Source organism: Callorhinus ursinus, unplaced genomic scaffold, assembly GCF_003265705.2.
Source record: "Callorhinus ursinus isolate GAN/ISIS: 27379988/994484 unplaced genomic scaffold, GSC_fseal_2.0 scaffold15, whole genome shotgun sequence".
Taxonomy (NCBI): domain Eukaryota; kingdom Metazoa; phylum Chordata; class Mammalia; order Carnivora; family Otariidae; genus Callorhinus; species Callorhinus ursinus.
The window spans coordinates 5,148,231-5,164,739 of NW_027397077.1; the positions used below are offsets into that span (position 1 = coordinate 5,148,231).

Here is a 16,509-nt window from a genome sequence, read left to right on the forward strand (position 1 = left end):
GGCAGTCGCTTAACCAACTGAGCCACCCAGGCACCCCTGCAACGTTTTATTTTTTAAGTGCCCAATGTGGGGCTCCAACTCACAACCCTGAGAGTAAGAGTCGCATGCTCTACTGACTGAGCCAGCCAGGTGTCCCTGCCTATACAACATATTTTTAGTCTTATAAACCTTCAAATTTTCCCTAAATCCTAACTTCTCATTTTAGCATTAGATAGAACAGACCCTACATTGAGCCAGCTGTTTAATATCCGGCATGACTTAGGAAGTCAGTACATAAAGTTCCACTCTGATTAAAAAGAAAGAATCAGCCCAAATAGTGAACTCTTATACCAGTACCATTTATTCAGAAAGAAAAAAAGAAAAGTTTAAGGTTAAACAGCTGACACGTTTCACTAAAACATTCTTTGCTTCATTAACTGTCTTTCTCATCCACTTTTACTTGACACCATTACACATTACATCAATCGCATTCATCTGGGAAAATGTTAAACACTATTTTAAGAGGAAGAAAAGTACATCTGGTCCCACTGGCACTAAGCCATGAATTATTTTTATTTATGGCTTTTGCCTAAAAATATTCTTCCCTAATCTTTAAAATCTGGAAAAAAATAATGCTTTCGTTCCCAAGAGTTAAATATCCCATGAATAAGGACTCTTGTACATACTATTTTTTAAGACCATTCATACAATCCTAATTAGAAATACCAACATAATGTGAATCACATAATAGAAAATACTTCATGTAATGTTATCTGTAAATTTCTAAATATTAATGTTATACTTAATACAATACAATCTATATGTATTATGTTACAGTGTTTTACATGATAACTTCAACCAGTTCCTAATTAGTAATTCTAATCTGCTTCATAATATACAGGAATGAGAAGTAAACCCATGTAATTAGTGGTAAAGGAACACGGAGCTCACAAATGATTCAGAAAACACACACACACAGAGAAAAAGAGTGATAAAGCAAATGTACTAAAATGTTAACAATCGGGGATTCTGAATAAAGGGAAAATGAAAGTTCTTTGCCTTATTCTTGCAAAATTTTTACTTTGAATTAATTTTAAACTTACAAAAGTTACCCCAGAACCTCAATTAGTCACACGGCTAAGAAAATGAAGTTGATCATCCAGTTGAGTAATTCCCATTAGTACAAAATAGACATGTCCCTCCAATATCTAAAAATTTATTCATAAATTATATACAGGTACTTACTACGCTGCTAATATATTACACATATACAACATAAATCACACATTAAAAACTAGGTGTTTTAAAAGGATAAAGTTAAAGAGCAAATCCAAAGAGAAGGAATGATCTTGCTCCACAACTGTGAATTCATCCAGTACACAGTAACTCCCAAATCTTTTCTAATTCAACCTGTACTCTAAACTCCAGATCTCATTTCCTCGTACCCACAAGATTTCTAAACCTGAGGTGCCTATCAGAGAACCAACCATAACACAGTTAGGCTAAACTGAGTACCTCTCCCCAGACACCTGCTTTTACTCTGGCTTTCCCCTTCGTGCTAATGGTATCTGATTGCTCAGTGTAGTCCTCCTAGTAAATTCTTTCTCTTTCCAGCCCCTATACTGCCCCCCCAAGATATTACCAAGTTCTGCCCCCTTAAACTCTGAGTTCCTTTCTGTCTTTAAATCTACTGCTTCTGGGGCGCCTGGGTGGCTCAGTTGGTTGAGTGTCTGCCTTCAGCTCAGGTCATGGCCCCAGAGCCCTGGGATCGAGTCCCGCATCAGGCTCCCTGCTCAGCGGAGAGTCTGCTTCTCCCTCTACCTGCTGTTCCCGCCCCCCGCTTGTGTTCTCTCACGCGCACTCTTGCTTTCTCTCAAATAAATAAAAATCAATCAATCCACTGTTTCCTCCACAAGGTACCATAACAGTGGATTACGAGAGCAGTTTCTTCATGAAGAGTTTTCAAAGCCTCCAATCTCAACAGCTTCTAATCCATTCTTCACACTGAAGCTTGTGGGGTTATTCTAAAACCCAAAATCAACTAAGCCACCTACTACTCTCTCCCTTGTTATGGTTCCCCATCACTTATGAGATAAAGGACACACATCTAGCACAGTAAACTTGGCCTATTACAACTGACTCTAGCCCACTTCTCTGCCTATTTGTCCTCAGTTCTAATCTTGTTGAACTGTCACAACTACCTTCAAGTACCACATTTTCTCAGGCCTTTATGCTTTTACATGTTGCTATCATTGCCTGAAAATCCAATCCTTCAGCATTTCCCTGAAAAACTCATACTCAACTTTCAAGTCTCAAATTCAAATGCCCCTTCCCCTGGAAGACACTTCCTCACCAGGATCACCAGGAAACTCCAAGGCTCTATTCATTCAGCTCACTAGAGTATGCAGCCCCTGAGGACAAACAATACACCGTATTGCTCTTTAAAGTCTCAGAATTTGATAAATAACCAAATGCTTAATACTTGCTGAGCTCGTATCATTGGGGGGAAAGAAGCACTTTTTAATAAACACCATTGGGATAACCAGATAATCATAAGAAAAAAGATAAAACTGGATCTATTGCTCACACTGAACACCAAGATAAAATCTAAATAGATGAGAATTAAGTATAAAAAATGAAGCCATATAAGTACTAGAAGAACACCTGACTAAAGTCCTTCCTCACCTACAAGTGAAGAAAGCTTCCTAACAAGATTCAAAAACCACAATTCTATGGGCGCTTGGCTGGCTCCATCAGTAGTACAGCGTGTGACTCTTGATCTCAGGGTCGTAAGTTCCAGTCCCACATTGGGGGTAGAGATTACAAAACAAAAACAAAACAAAACAATTCTGTATCTGACTAAATAAAAATGTCTGGACAGCAAAAATACCATAAGCAAACTAAACATATTTACTGCAAGATCAGTAAAAAAACGTATACTGTCTCCTATTCTCAATTATACCCGAGAGAGCAATGGATTGTTAAAACAAAAAGGTCAGTGATGAAATAAGAAAACCCAAATCAGAAACTTCTGAGATTTAAAAAAAAAAGGTCTACCTATAAATTCAGTGGAAGCAGCAAACATGAGACTGTAAACTGCAAAAATCCAAATCAGAGAATCAGAAGCCAAAAATTATGAGAAAAGCTACAAGTAATTCCTAGAAGTCTAATGTTTGTACAAATAGAGTTCAAAAATATAAATGAAGGAATACAGGATGGGAAAGAAGACTAATAGACTGAATGTTCCCTGAGCTAAAGAAATATTACTGAGTCATCAGATCATGACTTGTAAGTAGTCATATTTCTGAATTTCAAAGATCAGTATAAAAAAGGGGAAAATCAAGTATCAGATTTTTCTCTACAAAATCAAATGTTAAGGAAAGAACAAAACCAGGGGCACCTGGCTGGCTCAGTTGGTAGACATGCGACTCCTGATCTCCAGGTCGTGAGTTCAAGCCCTATGCTGGGTGTAGAGATTACTAAAAATAAACAAACTTAAAAATAAAAAATAAAACCTACATATTTCAAAAGAAAAAAAGCATAATCCAGTATTTATATACCAAACCAAACTATCAAAGTATCATTTGCAAGGACAACAGAATTATATTTTCACACAAGCTCAGAAAATCTTACCAACACAAGATAAAAATTCCAAAAGAAAGTATCCTAGCCACAAGAATTGAATCAGGAGAAAGAATGGAGAAGACCTGGTATGGCAGAGACTACAAGGAAACTACAACATAGTAAAATGTTCATAGTTAAGTCTATAAATAGCTGTTGTGATGTTTCATGCAAATGTTAAATGACTCCTGAAAGTGGAGCTTCCTACACTTAAAAAACAATAATAATCTATAGCTAAAATTCAGTTGAGGCTCTTTTGTTTATTCTACAGGATAGGAGCAATAAAGGAAAGAGCTGTAGGCTGCCCTTGAGAGCACAGAACCTGCAGATTCCCCAGTGTTATTATAATAAGTTGATGTACTTACCGGGAGTTTGGTGAAGGCCGGGTTGGTGACATGCTTCCCAAAGGCATCTTCCTGGAACTGAAGAAGCTGTACCACCAGCCCAGCCAGTGTTTTGTTGGTAGGAGCATCCGCATGAACATACTGCAAGATAAAGATGAGGACTCAAAACCTGGGACAATCGTGCAGAAGACAATGGTAGCTTACTTCCTATTACCTACTAAGCACTGGCCAGGTGACAGATTTGCAGAGGTCTGAGCCATGGTCTCTGCCATAAAGAACCTTAGAAAAATAAATACTGGGTGCAGTGGGGAGGGAAAGTTAACAGGTCTCAGGAGAAAAATCATGCCCAAGCAATGAATCCAAGTCATCTCGTGTGCACCTGCACCTAAAGTAGATGGTGAGATCCTGAACCTCAAACTTGAGGCTGATACTATAATCAGATGAGACCTATTAGCAAATGTATTTTGTAAATGGGATGAATATAAATAACTTGTGGCCAGAGAGCAAACTGTATTGTTTTTAAAACAGGCCTACAAATTTCTCTGACACTCCTCTCATCAAGAAGTAGGGTGTATGCCCTTCTTTTATTGAATCAATACCATCCTTGGGGCACCTGGTGGCCCAGTCGTTAAGTGTCTGCCTTCAGCTCAGGTCATGATCCCAGGGTCCTGGGATCGACCCCCACGTCAGGCTCCCTGCTCAGCGGGAAGCCTGCTTCTCCCTCTCACACTCTCCCTGCTTGTGTTCCCTCTCTCGCTGTCTCTGTCAAATAAATAAATAAAATCTTAAAAAAAAAAAAAAAGGTTGTTTTATGCCAAGAAGTTTTGAATATAATAAAGTGGTTGTTTTTATGTGCACTTAAAAATGGTTAGGATGGGGGGGGGCACCTGGGTGGCTCAGTCATTAAGTGTCTGCCTTCAGCTCAGGTCATGATCCTAGGGTCCTGGGATTGAGCCCCACATCAGGCTCCCTGCTCAGTGGGAAGCCTGCTTCTCCCTCTCCCTCTCCCCCTGCTTGTGTTCCCTCTCTTGCTGTGTCTCTGTCAAATAAATAAAATCTTAAAAAAAAAATGGTTAGGATGGTAAATTGTTACTTTTTTACTACAATAAAAAAAATTTTTTTAGGGGCACCTGGGTGACTCAGTCGGTTAAGTGTCGGCCTTCAGCTCAGGTCATGATCCCAGGGTCCTGGGATAAAGCCCCAGGTCAGGCTCCCTGCTCCACAGGCGCCTGCTTCTCCCTCTCCTCCCCACTTGTGCTCTCTCTCGCTATCTCTGACACTATCTCTGTTGCTATCTCTCAAATAAATAAAATCTTTAAAAAAAATTGTAAACAAATATATTTGAAAAGTTACGCACGCTAATGTCGACAATGTCCAAAGGCCAAACCAGTGGCAGACAGCAAGCTGGTTCCACAGCAAGGAAATACGTAACATGACAGGAAAAGCATAAATTAGCAAGTTAAATTAAATGTGAAAGTTTAATTAAGTATGAAATGTTCAATATCACTTTGAAAAGCCAATACATTAATTTTTTTTTATTTAAAGATCTTATTTATTTGACAGAGACACCCCGAGAGAGGGAACACAAGCAGGGAGAGTGGGAGAGGGAGAAGCAGGCTTCCCGCAGAGCAGGGAGCCCGATGTGGGACTCAATCCCAGGACTCCAGGACCATGACCTGAGCCGAAGGCAGATGCTTAACGACTGAGCCACTCAGGCGCCCCATTCAATAATTTTTTTATTTTTATATTTTTTTAAAGATTTTATTTATTTATTTGACAGAGAAACACAGTGAGAGCAGGAACACAAACTGGGGGAGTGGGAGAGGGAGAAGCAGGCTTCCCGCGGAGCGGGGAGCCCGATGTGGGACTCGATCCCAGGATTCTGGGATCATGACCTGAGCCAAAGGCAGACGCTTAACGGACTGAGCCACCCAGGCGCCCCTCAATAAATTTTTTTAAAACTCCAATTTTGAAAAGGAAAAACATCTATACCTCCTTGAAATTGAAAAGATAACAAAAGATAGTAAAATGAATTTTTCTTCCTGGAACAACCTCGTACCCAGTATCACCCAACATTTCAAGATTAATGTGGTAGCTTTCTATTACAAGAAATAATTTGTAAGTGATTTATATATGACAAAATGATTATCAGCTGCACAGTCTACTCTTACTAAATTGAATGGCTCTCAATTTGTACTACTGCCAAGCAAAGATAAGGCATGATATAAAAGGCAATTCTTCTTAAAGCTTAGTATCCTCCCAAATTTTATTTATACAGGTGCATTAGCTTTCCACTCTAAATGAAACAGCCAGCATGCAGTTCACTTTGCTAAAAACTGGTATTTTGTTGGAATGCTTTATATTACATGACCAAAGGTTGGTAAAATCCAGTCCACTGCCTGTTTCTCTGTGGCCCACAAACTAAGAACAGTTTTTTGATTTTTAAATGGTTGGAAGGAAATTTTTTTTTTTAAAGATTTTATTCATTTGACAGAGAGAGACACAGCGAGAGAGGGAACACAAGCAGGGGGAGTGGGAGAGGGAGAAGCTGGCTTCCCGCAGAGCAGGGAGCCCGATGCGGGGCTCGATCCCAGGACCCCGGGATCATGACCTGAGCCGAAGGCAGACGCCCAACGACTTTCAAAGAGAGAGAGCATGAGCGGGAGGGGCAGAGGGAGAGAGAGAATCTCAAGCAGACTCCGAGCTGAGCAGGGAGCCCAACACAGGGTAGGATCTCATGACCCTGAGATCACAACCTGGACTGAAACAAAGAGTCAGACAATTAATCGACTGCACCACCCAGGCACCTCTAGAAAGAAATTTTAAAGAATAAAGAATAGTATTTCAGGGCACCTGGGTGGCTCAGTCGGTTGAGCATCTGCCTTCGGCTCAGGTCGTGATCTCGAGGTCCTGGGATCAAGCCCATGTTGGGCTCCCCTCTCCCTCTCCCTCAAACCCGACTTGTGCTTTGTCTCTCTCCCTCTCAAATAAACAAAATCTTTTAAAAAAAGAATAATATTTCAGGACACATATTACATGAAATTCAAGTTTCAGTGTCCATAAATAAAGTTGTATCAAAACACAGCACACTCTTTCACTACACATTGTCTGTGATGGCTTTCATATAACAGCAGAGTCAATTGAGATGGCATGACCTGAAAAGCCTAAAATCTTTACTCTCCTGCCCTTTATAGAAAAAATCTATCTATTCCTGTTCTAGACCACTCCTTTTTCATCCTTATAAAAAGTTTTCTTTTCTACTAAGGGTGTTCGGGCGCCTGGCTGGCTCAGTCCTTAAGCGTCTGCCTTTGGCTCAGGTCATCCCACATCGGGCTTCCTGCTCGGCGGGAAGCCTGCTTCTCCCTCTGACCCTCTCCCCTGCTTGTGTTCCTGCCCTCGCTGTCTCTCTCTCTCTGTCAAATAAATAAATAAAATCTTTAAAAAAATATATATATATACTAAGGGTGTTCTGTGAAAACACATTTTCGTAAGGCCACAAAGTAAAACACCTGTGCCACACACTAGTCAAAAAATGGAAACAAACTTCATACCATTAAACATGTAAGATGTCAATTTTGTTGGACTAAAATAATGTTTTTCAAATTTTAGACCCACTTGGAGTTTCTAATTCCATAGGTCAGGCCCAAGAATTTGCATTTCTAAGAAATTCTAGGTGAAACAACTGGAGTGGGAACCCACTTTATGAACCACTAAACTGGGGCACCTGGGTGGCTCAGTCGGCTAAGCGTCTGTCTTCGGCTCAGGTCATGACCCTGGAGTCCTGTGATCTGGCCCCGCACAAGGCTCCCTGCTCAGGGGGGAGTCTGCTTCTCCCTCTGCAACCCGCCCCCCACTTGTGCCCTCTCTCTCTCTCAAATAAATAAATATTTTTTAAAAAAAAGAACCACTAAACTTTTTTAAAAAATCTGTTTCAGGTATTACTATACATCTTAGTTAAAGAATATGCTGAATTATAATTTAAAAGTTAAAGGGAGCCTGGGTGGCTCAATCAGTTAAGCTTCTGACTTAGGCTTAGGTCATGATCTCAGGGTCCTGGCATCCAGCCCCGAGGCAGTCTGCTTCTCCCTCTCCCCACCCACCCTTCTTTCTCTCCAATAAAATCTTTTTAAAATTTTAAAAAGTTAAAAACCAGTTAAACAATTTTTTTAAAGATTTTATTTATTTATTTGACAGAGAGAGACAGAGCGAGAGAGGGAACATAAGCAGGGGGAGTGGGAGAGGGAGAAGCAGGCTTCCCACGGAGCAGGGAGCCCGACGTGGGGCTCGATCCCAGGACCCTGGGATCATGACCTGAGCCGAAGGCAGACGCCTAATGACGCCTAATGACTGAGCCACCCAGGCGCCCCGAGTTAAACAATTTTTAAACGTTTAAAGCTACTTACGATTCCCCTTTACGATAATATATTGCCAGTTGCCAATTCCAACAAAAACTATTAAGTTTACTTTTTTAAGGACTATACACTTACAAGTGACAATTCAGTATCTGGTTTTTTCCCATTTACTCAACATACTAAATCTTTAATAAGCAATACTCAATTAGTAAGTAATTCATAGCACTCATGTAATCCTTAATAAACTCTTCAAATGTATACTACAGAACTGACAAAATATGGAGTATATATCCACAAGGTAACTTTATTATTTTTATAAGAATGGGTTTCTCAGGACAAAATTATACTGCAATTTTTGTACACAGTAAAGCAACATGAAAAATTAATGAGCCTAACTTTTTATTTTTCAGATACCTGTAGATAACTGAACAATGCCAAATCCTAAAACTGAAAAACACACCATCTTGGAGGAAGGCTGTTCAGCAAAAACCAAATCAACCCTTTAGGCAAAAATTAAGTTTAGCAACTGCTATATACATAGCTTCATATATATTCTAAATTTCACTACTATGCATGTTTCATTTGCTATATTATCATTCAGAATACAAAAACATGTAAAAAGTTTCATGTGGTCAACTTTAATAGTTTCAAAATAAAGATGGCCAGGTTCAAAGTTCAATCAAAATTATTACCTTAGGTATTTTAAAATCCAATTTTTTTTTAGATTTTATTTTTATTTTATTCATGAGAGACACGAGAGAGAGGCAGAGGGAGAAGCAGACTGCCTCAGGGCTAGATGCCAGGACCCTGGGTTCATGACCTGAGCAGAAGACAGACGCTTAACCGACTGAGCCACCCAGGCACCCCCAATTTTTTATTTATTTTTTAATATTTTATTCATTTATTTGACAGAGAGAGAGTGAGAGCACAAGCCGGGAGACAGAGGGAGAGGGAGAAGCAGGTTCCTCGCTGAGCAGGGAGCCCCACATGGGACTTGATCCCAGGACCCTGGGATCATGACCTGAGCTGAAGGCAGCCGCTTAACCAACTGAGCCACTCAGGAACCCCCCCCCCAATTTTTTTAATTATAAAATATTTAACCTTGGTTAAATACTTTTCCCAAATCACCCACAAAAGTTACCAAACACGAAAAAGATGACATTTTTAATTCATAAATGAACTGTCACATTAATGTATTAAACTATACCTCACAACCACTCAAAAGGCAGCCAATGTTATAATGTTTTAAATCAACTTTTTAAACACCTCAAAATATTAACATTCTATTTAACCAATAAGAATAAAGCAAGCTGACCATGGGATATACACAAAAGTATCATCACCACCTCAAATTTACATAATCTCGTCTTCAACAACTATCTCGTTTGATTCAGTCTTAAGGAAGTCAATCTTACTCCAATTTACATATGGAAAATTAAAACAGGAATCAAGTCATCTGCTCAAGGACACCACCAATTAGGGACAAGTTATTAGCAGCCGAGAGTACTGAACTCACATCTTCCAAAGTGTAATGCTCATTCACTATCCTACAGTGACATAATAGAGCTCATTTTAAATGGCTTCCAAAAACATTACCTAAAACATAAAGGGTTCTTGACAGCTTTCAAAATACTGAATTCTGATTAACCAAAAAAAAAAATATAGATTATTTCAGTCATAAACATTTTATCTTTTGATCAAAAAAAAGCTCAACAGCATGTTTTACTTAAGACAACCAAAAATTTTTAGTCTCAAGTATTTTAAGGTAGGAAGATAAAAAAAAAAGAGAAAGAAAAGGTAGAAAGATAAGTTTAGAAAGTTTTATCAATATATCTGCTTTATGCTATCTATGGCATCAATAAAGTATCAAAATTTTAATAACGTGTCCCTAAACAAACCTATTGCAGCAAATGCCCCATAAAACAAAAAAACTGTCTTTAACTGTTAAATACTTTATGTAAAGTGTATTGAAACGCATTCCTTAGACAATCTAGTCTACTTTAGCGATCACCCTTACATTGAAATCATTCTGCCATCTTAAATCTTATTTCATTAATGAGCCAAACCAGGAAGAAACTTACCTGGGAACTTAATTGTTTACAGATATCCTTCACCTCCAAAGTATCTGAGTTGAAACCATTTAAAATCAGTAAGGTTTTATCATTTGAAAACCACTCAGAAACCATGGACAGAAATACAGCTTTCATCTTCATCAAAGTTAGGACGCAAAGACGTACCCAATAATACAAAGGCAGCTCAGGTAGGAGATGAACAAGCTTCCTTCCGTACTGCTGCTGGACTTAAAATGCAACCTCAAGCCAACCGTTAACCACCCTGTGCTCCCAATCACCTACCCTGCCTCCCTCCAGGAGTCACCTCCTCTGGACTTCTTTGGCCCAGTTGAAGCTCATCCTAATCAAAAAGTATTCCCTCTCCCTTCTGTGTTGCTGAGCCAAATTTATCAACAAAGCTTAAATGAATAGATTCCTAGACTAGAACCTGTTCATTCATTGAACAAACATGTACTGAGCACCTACTAAGGACACACAGAAAACAAAAATACAAGGAAGTTCTTTTAATTTGAAACCACATGAGTTTTACAAGGGTCTATGTTTTTTACCACTACATTTTCCACTACCTTCCACTATATTCCTTGATGAGAGGGATTATGTGTAGCAAAAAAAAATTGGGGCTTTGGAGCCAGGCAGACCTTCACTCCTAATTGTAATCTTAGAGAAGTCACTTATATCTGGAGTCTCAGGTTCCACTCATGTGTAAAATGAAATAAATATCTATGAACCACGACTGTTATAAGAATTTGAGTAATGGTTTAAGTGCCCAGATACAGTTAGATGCCCAGCTGTTGTTCATGGAATGCATGGATAAACCCATTAATAAAAATGGGGGGCGCCTGGGTGGCTCAGTCCGTTGGGTGGCTGCCTTTGGCTCAGGTCATGATCCCAGGATCCTGGGACTGAGTCCCGCATCAGGCTCCCTGCTCAGTGGTGAGCCTGCTTCTCCCTCTGCCCCTTCCCCCTGCTCGTGTGCTCACTCTCTCCAATAAATAAAATCTTAAAAACAAAAAATTAATAAAAACGGGACTACCACTGTCATGTTTCATTCAGTTGCTGAGATTTATTAATGTGAAAATATAGTATTAAATGCAACAGAAAATAGTTAAAACCCATCAATGTGTACACTGAGTGGAAATATATTGTGTCCTGGATAGTACTTTCACCACTCCAACACCACTCTCTAAGGCTGAGAGGATTCTGGCTGTCAGGCATAAGGAATATACAATTCTGAATTTGAGGAGGCCCAAGAATGGCCTTATGAAACCCTGAGACCTAACTTCTACTTGATCTTTAAGGCCTGAAGAACACTGAGCCAACATTTGCCCAATGGCCTCAACACTCTGGGACAAATCCCTGTCTGCCCCAGAACCACTTCTTCACCCAAACAAAATTGGGCCCAAACAGATGCACAGAGAGTTTGGAGAGGTAGAAATTACTATTATTTTTATTTCTCCTTCCTATTCCTTGATATCCAAAGGAATATTCCTCATTTCTGATAAAACTACATTGATAAACTAATATGTTATATGTCAATTATATCTCAATAAAGAAATCCAGACTGGGGGAGGGGAAGGCTACATTAAGGTACAGTGAATTTAAAACCCAAAGCATTGGGCACCTGGGTGGCTCAGTTGTTAAGCGTCTGCCTTCAGCTCAGGTCATGATCCCGGGGTCCTGGGATCGAGTCCCACATCGGGCTCCCTGCTCAGTGGGAAGCCTGCTTCTCCCTCTCCCACTCCCCCTGCTTGTGTTCCTGCTCTTGCTGTCTCTCTCTGTCTAATAAATAAATAAAATCTTAAAAAAAAAAAAAAACCCAAAGCATTGGCTGAAGAGCATAAGACAAAAATAATACTTTCATAATATAAATATGTTCAATTTCCTTAGCCTCTTCTAGAAGCTCTGCTGCCTACATAAAAAAGTGACCAATTTATCACTGTAAAAGGGAGAGCAATATTCTTGTCTACTTACACACAGATGAGAAAAACTGGCAATCCCAAATATGATTGCAAAATTTGGGGGCAAAAAAAGTCAAAGCATATAAAAATATACATTGTCTCTCACTTCCTAAAACTTCAGAAAGAAACAGCCACTTCTGAAAGTACCACAGTGTAATGTCAAAAGAACCCAAGATCCTGTCCCTATCAACCGCCAAAACCTGACAGACTCCATTGCGCTGCAGAACTCAAAATAGGTTTCTAGACTACTTCGTCTTTTCATTCACTGAACAAATATTTACTAAGCAACTACTAAGGGCGAGGCAATTAGTACCAACCATGGGGGGGGCGGCGGTGCACTGCAGTGAAGAGGCCTGACAAGGTCCTTACCCCAGTGCTATGGTTCTCAATGGGGGAAGTATGGAACTTGAAAAGGGTGTTCCGAAATCTGGGGCAGAGAAGGTATTTGGGGCTGTCTGCTTCATTACACCTTCTAAGGGAGTTCACTCCTAGGTATCTACAAGGGGAAGTTAAAAAACACTTCGTTATAAATAAAAGGTTAATTCACAACTTTCAATACCACTGACTCAGCGGAACTTACCTCCCAAAAGTAGGAAAAACAGCTAAATGAAAAAAATAATCTCACAAAGTGGTACAAAGAAAATAAAGGTACTGATATGAAGTTGCGGCAGTCTAGTATAAATGGGATTCTCGGGGAAGGCCTCACTGAGAAACACATTAGGTACCTGTGAACGTTAACTCTTGTACTCACACCACACGAAACTAAAAGTACAATGAAGTAAAAACTGTCATTTTTTAGTATCAGTGCTCATCCATACTATCATCCATTGTATTGGCCTGCTGTTATTAACTTCCGAGTACAATTGTCTAGTCATTCTTTACCAAACCAACAACAGGTAGTAGAACCTTAGCTACCTCACTTGACTTTGAAGATGAGTCGCTAAGCAATACTTGAAGCTGCTCTTACAACCCTGGCTCGGACAGTTTGTAATATTCATTGTTCGCACACCCAATGCAGCTAACAAAAGAGATTCACGCCCTCCGGTTTGCTGAGCTCGAGATGCTCCTGCACACCGGGGTGAGCTGGGGCTCTCGCCCGCGATGCAGGGATTCCCAGAGGCCTGGCCCCCAGGACCTGGTGGAGCCCCGGGCGCGCGGGCGCCGAGAGCGGACGGCGGGGGCGTGGCGGGCCCGGTGCCTGCCTTTGTTGTCCCTCGTGGCGCGCGGGGGGGGGGGGGGGCGGCCCGAGGCCCGCGAGGCCAGTAGCTGCGCCCGGCTCCCGTCGCGTGGCCTCCCCGGCCCCCACGGGCGCGCGAACCCACCTTCTTGTAGTGCTTGCCCAGCCAGACCCGCACCGAATCCAGCTGGGACACCGTCTCCGGGCTCTCCCAAAACTTGCTGGCCGGGCCACCGTCCTTCCGCCGATAAACGGCCAGGCCCGCGGCCGTCGCCGCACCTCCCGCGCCTGCGGCGCCCGCCGCCGCCCCTAGCCCGCCGCCGCCCGCCGCCGCGGCCATAGTCGCCGTCCGTCGTCCCCACCGCCCGGCCCGCCTCGGCCCGCCTCGGCCCTCGCGGCGATCCGCGTTCGCACTCGCGCGCGCGCGCGCAGCCGCCGCCACCGCCTCCCGACCCCGCCCAGCCAACCCCCTTCCGGCGCGGAGGGCCGGCCCCGCCCCTTCTCGGGACCCGGTCCCTAACCGAAGAGGGCACGCGCGCACGCATGCGCATCACCGGCGCCGGGCGAACTTGGGACAAGCACTTGCCCCCGCCTCTTCCGCCCGCCGAGGCAGGCTGCGCACCTTCTCCGCTACCCAGCCTGGGCCTCTGCGGGAGGTGCTGTATCCAAGTTCCTGCATCCCGTCAACCACTGCACCGAGGTTCTGTGTCATCCCCTGACACCGTCGGAGAAAAGACCTGGCGTGAGAAGTTCCGAGGGGAAACCCGTTTAGTGTGTCCAGTGCTGGCCGAGGAACCCCCACTCAGGGTGGGAATCTGCGTCGGCTTGCCCCCCTGCCCTCAGACTTTCTGCACAGAGTGGCCGCGTAGCCTTTGTAAACGTCCACCTGGGACCACCACCCGGAGCAGCTTCGGCCGCACACACCTTCCTCCCCCTCGTGGCTACAGCCACACCAGCTCTTTCCTACCTCGGGACCCTTGCACCGGCTGTTCCTGAGACCTGCACAGCTCTTCCCCTATGACTGTCGCTTAGGCGCTTGCAAATTCATAGCCTAAGGGTACTTTAAGAAAAAACGATCTCTGAGCGTACAATATTGAACAGCTAATCATATTCACTCGACATTCTCTGTGTAGCACTCACGACGACCTGGTATTTTTTATTTTCTTACTTGTCCGCATTCATTACATGAGAACCTAATCGTGACTTGTTCACAGGGGTACTTTCAGTGCTGGGAACAGAGCCTGTTATCTAATAGATATTCCATAAATATTTGATGAATGAGTGAATGAATGACCTACGGAGGAGCAGAAAGATTTTAAATTATTAACAAAGTACGATTGGCAATTACGGAGTTATAAACATGATGTTATATAACACCAGAACAGCAGGTGACTAATTACTTGTGAGAAAGTCTGGTGAGGTTTTGAGACCAACTTTTAAGAATGAATAGAATGTGATCAGGGAGGAAAGGACATTTCAGACACACAAAAACAACGGGATCAATGGCTTTAAAGTGTGAAAGCAAGCTGGGTGAAACCTTCTTTGAGTCCATGGTGTGGAAGCAGAGATGTTACTTGATTGTGGCAGTGAATTTTGACTTTATCCTGTAAGCATTGGGAAATCAGCTTGAACAGGGAGAATTATGTGATCAGATCTACAGATTAGGAAGACAATGGTTGCAAGTGTGAATGATATATTAGAGAAAGAAGATGAAAAAAGATTACTTGATAAACAGTGTAGGACAGAAACAATGAGAATAATATATGAGTCAGTCAGATGTGAATCTTGTCCACTTAGAGCTCAGACTTCAGAAATACTGAGAATAGCTGGTGTTTATGGGGCACTTTTATGTGCTGTCCTCTGTGCTAGGTACACCTGTATTACTGCAGATAAGGAAATTGAGGCAGAGAGAGATTAAGTAACTGGCTAGCAGGTATTAGAGTATTAGACCCTGGAGTACTAATGCACCGCCTCCTTCCTAAGTACACTGCGTTTTCTATTTTTTTAAGATTAATTTATTTATTTGTTTGAGAGAGAGATGCAGGGAGGGGCTGAGGGAGAGGTGGAGAGTCTTAAGCAGCGTCTGTGCTGAGCTCGGAGCCAGAAGCAGGGCTAGAGCTCATGGCCCTGAGATCACGACCTGAGCCAAACCAAGTGTCTGATACTTAACTGACTCCGCCACCCAGGTGCCCCAGCTGTGTTTCCTATTAATAGCTTGTGAGTAGAGCAGAGAAAATGCTCTGGAGGAATTCAGAAAATGATTGCATTTGCCTGGAGCCATAGAGAAGGAAGTTAGTTCTTCCAGGCCAGTGGTATTCCAATTTTTTTGCTCATATAACTTCTAATTTGGAAAACTACATACCTTTTCCTTTTAAGAAAAACATCTAAAATTTTTCATTAAAATTAATTGAGCACATTAAAAGATGGGCATTTTTAAATAAAATGGTTTTATCATGTTTTAAAAGTTTTTATTTTGGGGGCACCTGGGTGGCTCAGTTAGTCATGCATCTGCCTTCCACTCAAGTTGTGATCCCAGGGTCCTAGAACTGAGCCCCTCGTCCAGCTCCCTGCTCACTGAAGAGCCTCTCCCCCCCCCCCGCCCCCGCTCGTGCGTGCTCGCTCGCTCTCTCACGCGCGCACTCGCTCTCGCTCTCTATCTCAAATAAATCTTTAAAAAATAAATAAAAATTTTAAAGAGTTTTTATTTTGAAATAATCTCAAACTTACAAAAAGTTACAAACACAGTACAAAGAACTTTTTCTTTTCCTGAACCACAGAAGAGTATGTTGCTGACATGATGACCCATCATTCTCAAAAATGTTAGTGTAGGGGTGCCTGGGTGGCTCAGATGGTTAAGCGTCTGCCTTCGGCTCAGGTCATGATCCCAGGGTCCTGGGATCGAGTCCCGCATCGGGCTCCCTGCTAGGCGGGGAGCCTGCTTCTCCCTCTGCCTCTGCTTCTCTCTCTCTCTCTCTGACTCTCATGAATAAATAAATAAAACATTAA

The 16,509-nt window shown here is 42.1% G+C and overlaps 1 protein-coding gene across 3 annotated transcripts in view; it reads right to left on the reverse strand.

The window, feature by feature from the left end:
- SMARCC1 (SWI/SNF related BAF chromatin remodeling complex subunit C1) overlaps positions 1-13,910 on the reverse strand; it is a 172,706-nt gene extending 158,796 nt beyond the window's left edge. For 2 of the 3 annotated variants that reach the window (XM_025884851.2, XM_025884853.2), the window contains exons 1-2: positions 13,649-13,909; positions 3,966-4,085 (exon numbers count right to left, since the gene is read on the reverse strand). In XM_025884851.2, the coding sequence (XP_025740636.1) occupies positions 3,966-4,085; positions 13,649-13,843 (315 nt within the window). In that variant the 5' untranslated portion in view covers positions 13,844-13,909. Of the gene's footprint in view, positions 1-3,965; positions 4,086-13,648 lie in introns of all 3 variants that reach the window. The other variant, XM_025884852.2, reaches the window with a different exon arrangement.
- Positions 13,911-16,509: the final 2,599 nt, after the last annotated feature.